The sequence below is a fragment of the Microtus ochrogaster genome, chromosome 16 (assembly GCF_000317375.1).
Source record: "Microtus ochrogaster isolate Prairie Vole_2 chromosome 16, MicOch1.0, whole genome shotgun sequence".
NCBI lineage: Eukaryota > Metazoa > Chordata > Mammalia > Rodentia > Cricetidae > Microtus > Microtus ochrogaster.
Window position 1 is genome coordinate 14385894 of NC_022018.1, and position 8024 is coordinate 14393917.

The 8024-nt window shown below is 42.6% G+C and overlaps 1 protein-coding gene across 2 annotated transcripts in view; it reads right to left on the reverse strand.

The window, feature by feature from the left end:
- Enkur (enkurin, TRPC channel interacting protein) overlaps positions 1-8024 on the reverse strand; it is a 25079-nt gene that overhangs the window by 4239 nt on the left and 12816 nt on the right. For both annotated transcript variants that reach the window (XM_005354741.2, XM_026783065.1), the window contains one exon: positions 4147-4293. In XM_005354741.2, the coding sequence (XP_005354798.1) occupies positions 4147-4293 (147 nt within the window). The remainder of the gene's footprint in view (positions 1-4146; positions 4294-8024) is intronic.

Below are 8024 nucleotides of genomic sequence, written 5' to 3' on the forward strand. Positions count from 1 at the left end.
CCTTAAAGAAATGTGCACAACATGTGTGTCAGTGTGTCAGGCCTTAAAGAAATGTGCACAACATGTGTGTCAGGCCGTAAAGAAACAAAAGCATTCCATTTGCAGGAAAGGATAACACTCAAAAATAGAGATTTTAAGGGAAATAGTACAGACTTTTAGGGACAAATATTATATTTTCTCCCTCATAAAGAGAACATAAAGATAAAATCCTAATGTTTGTGTTCATGTGTGTGTGTCATATGATCAGAGAGAAGTCTTGAGCCAGGAGGAGGAAATCTTATGCAAAGCAGTAGAAAGAGAGGATGATGGAACCATGTGACATGAAAGCAGAGGGAGGGCTATTTGTGAGGAAAGGGATTGGCCAGAGCAGGCCAGCGTATGGTCACTTAGGGGAGGGGAACGAGCTAGGACAGAGTATCAAGCCACATGTGTGTGAAATGCATACTGAACCCCATCACTGATGATAATTTTTAAAACTGGTAACTGTCTTAGTTAGGGTTCCTATCACTGGGAAGAGACACCATGACCATTGCAACTCTTATAAAGGAAAACATTTAATTGAGGTGGTGGCTCCCAGTTTCAGAGGTTTAGTCCGTCATTGTCATGGTGGGGAGTGTTGCAGTGTGCAGGCAAACTTGGTACCTGAGAAGGAGCTGCTTCATGTTGATAAGCAGGCAACAGGAAGTATACTGAGAAACTGGGTAATATCTTGAGCACAGGGGATCTCAAGTCCCCCTTCTGCCATCCTACAGTGACACATTTCCTCCAACAAGACCACACCTCCTAATAGTGCCACTCCCTATGATATTATGGGGCCAATTATATTCAAACTACCACAGTAACAAAAAGACAAGGAAATAGAAAGGGAAAGAGATCAGTAGGAGGGAGAGGAGACAGGGGAAGGCAATGAAGGGTTGGATGCAATCAAAGCACAGTAAGTGCGTGCATGAAAAATGATACACACCAACTTGTGTAAGTAATTCATACTAAGCAAAATAAGTGGGGAAAAGAGGGTTCGAAGTTTCTTATATAACAAGGACATCGCAGTGAATAGAATCCTTTGGGGGACAATGGAGTTTCAGTGATTTAATTCTGTATTTAGGTAAAGCAATGAAAAGATAGAATACACTACATAGATACATTGGTTGGGGAAATGGAACAGGTGATTTGGGCCTTTGTTGAGAAAGATTAAACCAGAGATCTGGGGATGGTGAAAGGTAGAGGCGATTGTTGTCCAGGTTTAAGTCTTTCAAGAGGGAGATGGGTCAGTGCCGCTTTTAATAGCACATGAGATGCATCCTGAAGAGACGTTCTCAGAGGGACTCTTCTTCCCTCTGGTCCTTCATTACGCAACCTGAACATGTTTCCACAGTGCACCACAGGGTGTCTACCTCTGAGAGAAAACGTACACATTTATACACTTTCAGATATCAAAGGGTTTCCAAGCGAATAGGGGAGTATTTTCATATTACTTGCTGTCCCAGAAGCACATCTTTTCCTGTGGCTTTCTTTCTGAAAGATAGCTTGCTCTTAACTCAGAGAACGTACAGCAGTGTTTGGATCAAAGCCAACAGCTAGGGATGGAAACACAATAGAATTTTGTATCATGGTGATGCAGCCTCTGCGATTTTCAAACCTTTTATTTTTGTTTACTTTATCTTATAAAATAGTCTTTTCTCCATTGTAGCAAGAGACATTTCTCCCTTTTTTATTTTTCTTTCTTCTGTTTTTGTACTGGAATAATATTGTTCATGATATAAAAATTCAGAGTGTAAGCCATGATCCATAAGAAAAAAAAAAGCCTTCTGATCCCTGTCTCTGGACCCCCTGGTTGCCAAACACTCTCCACCTTCCCACCCTGCCTTGTGACACAGCTAGGGTCAACTCTGTGGGTCTCCTGCTCTTTGTTCTTCTGTCCTCCGAGTTTAAAGCAGCTCTGGTGGGAGGAGGAGAGGTTGGGCCTCTACCCCTTGCCTTTGGCATTTGTGCACACACTTGAGCTGTGTTCATCTGTGCTGGGAGGTCTCCAGGGCATTAAGTTCTGAGAACACTAACAGTCCTTCACTTTTCTCATACCTGTGCCTGGTGCTGAACTTCCGTGTCCCTAGTCTTGGAGGTCTTAGGGCCTTGCTGGTTTCCTTCACTGGACTTCACTTCTATTATAGTTCCTTCTAAAGCTTCCTTCACAACCCAAGACAAATCTGCCTTGTGTGTGTTAGCTGTGCCTTTAGTCCTGACGATATGTGACCAAAGGCAAGTACAGCTAGAGTTAGAGCTTACGAGAGTAAGGACTGTGCTTACCCTGTGTTATCCTCCTGCCCCTAAACACATGGATGTCCACAAAGAAGGACCAGATGAGCACACAGATGAGTCAGCATTTACTCTGCTCGTCTGTAAAATGAGGCGTTTGGGATCATCAGACGAGACGGTCCCTCCCAGGTGTGACTTTTATGAAGGTGAGCTCAGGGCATACACCTGCAGTGCCACAGAACCCTGCATCCTTGAAATGGGTGGGAAGAAAGGTCCTGGGCTGGTCTGGAGGACAGCAGTTGGCTTGGTAACTGGCTAGGGAGTGGGGCATTCTGAGAAGGAGTCACCATTTTGCCATTGCTGCAACAAGAGAGGTTCTGGGGTGACCAGAAGAGGAAGTCTAAGGTTTCTCTACTACATCCACAAGGCACGGGAGGGAAGAGCCTTTGCAACCTCTAAGGAAGACCTTCCCTGTTACCGTTTTCCAGCGTCACGCAGGTATAATGACCTAGCTTTTGCAGAGGTGGGTGCTTCCTGAAGCTGTGGCTAAAAGCCTTGCTTCTCCAGATGACCGGCCTGACATCGCCCCTCCCCCTCTTCCAGCACTTTGGCGGTACCTCCTCAACACAGGCGGCCCTGTTCTCTAGCCCCACCTGGTGTCTGGGTGTTTCCCACTCTGCACTCTCGGGCTTCACTCAAGATCTCTCTCTTTTGGAGCTGACTACTATCTTGGGACGTCCTTAATATCCACAAACCCACATTCCTGTCTGCCCAGTCACCCATCAAACTACAGCATTCTCTATAACAAAAAATTATCTTTTACCTTTGGTGCTATCTTCATGGCACAGGCTAATAATACTGTGTACAAAATAGATACCTAATAACATTTTATTGGTGATTATGATGCCATCAATTAAATGTTAAGACTCTGAAATGGCATATAACCCATTTTCAACAGAAATTAATGAAAGAAAGAGATTTTTTATGGTGTGCATGTGTATGGGCGTATGTGCTATGGTGACTGTGTGGGCGTCACAGGACAGCCTCAGGTATTGATCCTCGCCTTCGACCTTGTTTGAGACAGGGCCTCTTGTACGTACCAGGCTAACTGCCCATGAGCTTCTTTTCCACGAAGCGATGCCTTCCATGTGGGCACGGGAGCCCGGGGATTACAGGCATGCGCCATCACGCTTCACTTGCTATGTACCCACGTTTGTCAGAAAAATTCTTTCCTGCTGGACCGTCTCCTCTTGTTTTGTGAAGTCACTGGATACTGTTTGGTAGGGAGCTTTCAAATAAACGTTAAAAGGAATCACTTCTTTAAGAGACAGCATGGTGGCAGAGGAGGACGAGCAGGTGCTTAATGAAGCCCTGCACAAACGACAGCACCATGCCCTGCTCATCTCGGTGCCCCACACTCAGACAGACCTCTCCCATAAAACTAGTGGACATTGTCTTATGCCCCTTTGTTCAAAATAGAAGGAACATACGTAAAATCTAACACCCATTTAGTTAATAATTTGGAAAGTTGAATCATTGGAATGAAAAAAAATATGGATGTGGATAGCTTCAATTATTCTAGAGCTCCATCTAGTGAAAAATACCTCATCTATGAGATTTTAAAAAATAAATTTACTGAATAAAGTGATTATTTTCTCACTTTTTAAAGTATCAGTTTGTTGTAGGAGAAAATGGGCTTCCTTACAACTGATACCAAATTAGAAATAATTTTACGAATCCCTGCACTACACGTTTTTTTTTTTTAATGAGTCAACTCTGCTCTGTGCACTTGTGCTGGACCCCAAGGGACACTTCTGACTGAAGTCAAAGCCTTGGCTTCAGTGATGGAGCCGATGCAGGCTAGAGGGTCAGAGAGCAGTGACTCCAGAGGCTTACCTGCAGAACCGCCTCCCTTTCTTCGTCAGAAAGTCTCTTCATAGCTGCTTTCTTAAGGTTTTCCTGGATGTAGTTATCATACTCTTCTTGGGCTTTCTTGACATCCTCATTCCGCTTGCAGATGTACTCAGGTGTGACACCGTAATCCTGGGAGGAGTTTCGGAAAAAAACTAATCAGCATCTTGTGTGCAGTCTTCTCTGTGTGAGCATAGCAAAGAAGGACTCGCGAGCAAGCAATTTTATTGTCATATATATATATATTTGTATATATATATATACATATGTATATGTATATATATATAAAGATTCAACAAACAAAACCTCTGAAAATTGACAAAATCCCTCAATTTCCTTCTCCTATCCTCCACCCTCCCCTTCCTGCAAGTTTAGTGCCGGTTCATCCCAGTCACTTCAAATGCTGATGCTGGACCAGAAAGCTGGCTCAGTGGGTAAAGGTCTTTGCCCAAGTCTGATGATCTGATTTCAATCCCTGGACCCACATGGTGGAGGCAAGTTGTCCCCTGACCTTCATATATGTGCACATGTGTATACACACACACACACACACACACACACACACACTAAAAGAACAGAGATTTTGTAGCAGTTTATTTTGTTTCTCTTCAGAGTTTCACCAGTGTCTGTTCTTAAGCTCTAGACCTGAGGGTTCTCCACCTGTGGGTGGCAGCTCCTTTGGTTAAATGTCCCTTTCATAAGTACTGCCTAAGATCATCAGGCAACACAAATATTTACATTATAATTCATAACGGCAACACAATATTTACATTATAATTCATAACGGCAACACAATTACAGTTATAAAGTAGCAACAAAAATAACTCTATGGTTGGGTCACCATAACATAAGGAAAGGTAGTAAAGAATCTCAGCATTAGGAAGGTTGAGAACCACTGGTCTATACTAGTTTTTAGACATAGTAGCCAAGGCAGGCCTTGAACGCTCGATGTAGACCAGACTGGCCTCCAATTTACAGAAATCTACCTGCCTCATTTTCCTGGGTGCTGAGACTCACATCACCACACCAGCAAGTTGACTTTTAGGAGTTGGCTTTTCTAGGGCTTGGGAGAAGGCTCAGTGGTTAGGAGCATCTACTGCCTTTGCACAGGACCTGAGCTCTGTCGCCAGCACACATCCAGGTGGACAGAACCATTTAGGCTCAAAGGATTTGCTGTCCCCTCCCTCCTGTAGTGCCCGTATTCACATACATAAGAACACACATGCATACAGAGTTTACAAAAACAAGCCTTTAAGGAAAACACAGACTTGGCTTTTCTTTCCTATATTTTATGTAAATCACTTTGACCTGAAACTCATATCTCAGAGGTCTCTTTTTTATAATCTGGTTAAATAGAGGGAGACAAACCTTTATAAACCATAAGAACAAACCCTTAATGGTCCCATGCATAACAACTTTACGGGAAGCTTGGCTCAGCCCCCTATGGTTGTTTTGGAAAGGCAAGCTGCATTTTCAGGTTCCTAAGCTGCTTACAGGGACTGGTGGTGAGGCCATCAACTGAGGTTCTTTCAAATTAGTGAACACATTGTCACTATCTAGAGAAAAATGATTTCTCTGTGTTCAGTTCTCAAATAGTATTTGAGAATTTATTGAGTGCTAAACTAATAGTGAATAGAAAAGCAAAGTTTTTCCCCATTGAATTCTTCTTCTTGTATAGAAAGATGTGTTCAATTAACCTCAAAGAAAGGACATTTAAAATCTGTACCTGGGTATGAAGAGATGGCTCAGAAGTTAAGAGTATTGGCTGTATATACAGAGAATCCGAGTTCTCTTCCCAGCACTCACCTTGTGGCCTAAAACCATCTGTAACTCCAGTTTCAGGGGACCTAATAACCTATTCTGGCCTCCATGGGCACCAGGCACACACATGGTGCACAGAGATACATGCAGGCAAATTACTCATCTGCATAAAAATAAATAAATCTTAAAAAGTTTTAACTACATTCGTGGTGAATATGTGCAGACTTTTCCTTGTCATTATTCCCTAAACAACATCATATACCAGCGATGTACAAAGTATTTGCCCTATATTGGTTATGTTAAGAAATCTAGAGATAAAATAAAGCCTGGAACAGGTTATGTATGCTACACACATCCACTAAGCCACTCATAAGAGAGCTCTGAGCATTTGTGGATTTTGGTACCCACAAAGGTTCTGAAAGCAACCCCCCTGTAATACTGAGAGGGGAAAGTATAAAATAACAGGTGTGCATGCTCTGAAGAAAATAATAGCTAAGAAGGTAAAGAAGAAACTGAAGATAAAGAAGCCAGGGAGGTGACACTGTGGAAGTCAGTGCGGGATCTGGTAGCCATGGAAACTACCACGAAGTCCTCTTCTCCTTCTGCATGTGAGCTATGGCACATGCAGACCACCCTGCCCTATAATAAAATTACCTTTTTAGAGGTTAGATTATGTTTGGCATAGTATGTTTAGAAAAGGGACCGAAATTATACATTTTAGAAAAGAAAAATCTTGCAAATGAGGAAAAGCGTCAGTGATTTTCCTACAAGCTAACTGGCTGGAGACTGATGAGTCTCATCACTTATTGTTCTATTATAATATCTATTCTCTTTGGTGCTTTTATGAGGTGCTGGATATCATCATATGCTTAGTTTATTTAATGTAATTTAATGCTCACTATACCCCTATGATCGATCCAATGGCTTGTTTCAGATCCCAAAGTTAGCAAGTGACAAACTGGAATTCAAAGCAATAGCTCACTATTATTGTTATAAATCTCATATGCTCGTTTATCTTTTAATTTTGTCCACAATTTCAAATCACAAATGGCATATACTTCATTTAGAACAAACCACAAAAAAAGGAAAGAAAAAGAAAGTCCACCTGTTTTTCCTCAAATCTTTTTACCTATACCATCTGGTGCTGGTTAGGTTTGTGTCCATTTGACACAAGCTGGGGTCATCTGGGAGGAGGGAACCTCAATTGAGAAAATTTGAGCCTCCATCAAACTGGCTTCTAAACAAGTCTGCTGGGCATTTTCTGATTAATGGTCGATATGGGAGGGACCACTGTGTTGTTGCCACCCCGGGCAAGAGGTCCTGGGTTGTATAAAAAAGCAAACTGAGCAAACCATAGAGAGCAAGTCAGTAAGCAGCACCCCTCCATGCATCAGCTCCTGTCTCCAGGTTCCTGCCTTGAGTTCCTGACTTCCCTTCATAATAGACTATAAGCTGTAAGATTAAACAAACCCTTTCTTCCCTGGGTTGGTTTGATCATGAGTCTATCACAGCCATAGAAATCAAAGGAGACGCTACCCACCTCATTTACTAATTGTTAACTCTGAATAGTGAAAAGTTGAACAAATCTGTGAATAGCAACACCTTGAAAACAAGTGTGTGCTGCTTTTATGCTTGATAAACACACACAGGTAGTAGGCTGATCTGCTATCTTTGTGTCTGTGATGGATACTTCAACTTTTTTTCTGTTCTAAAAGAAAATGTATTGACGTGGGCAACATAAACAGACATCTGGAGAGGAGTTGGCGTGTGCAGTAGCCTCCAACATAACCACCAAAGGAGAGGGAACTTAGGCAGTGAGACATCAATAATGGGTTGGAAGTAGCTTGAAGGAGCCAGGTGTCCACTTTTCTCAAAGATGTGACAAGAACCACAAGCACCTTAGATGTCCTCAAGAGAAAGAAACATCCTGAGAAGTCTTAGTAAAGTTCCCAGCATGTGGCCAATGACCAGAAAACAGCTGAGTTCTTCCAGAGGTGACCTTGGCCTGCTGGATGGAGCCATTTCCCAGAGAACGGGTGCTAAGGTTTGAAAGCAGCCTGGAGGCCGTTTGCAGATCACTAGACGCCTGGACTCATTCCTCA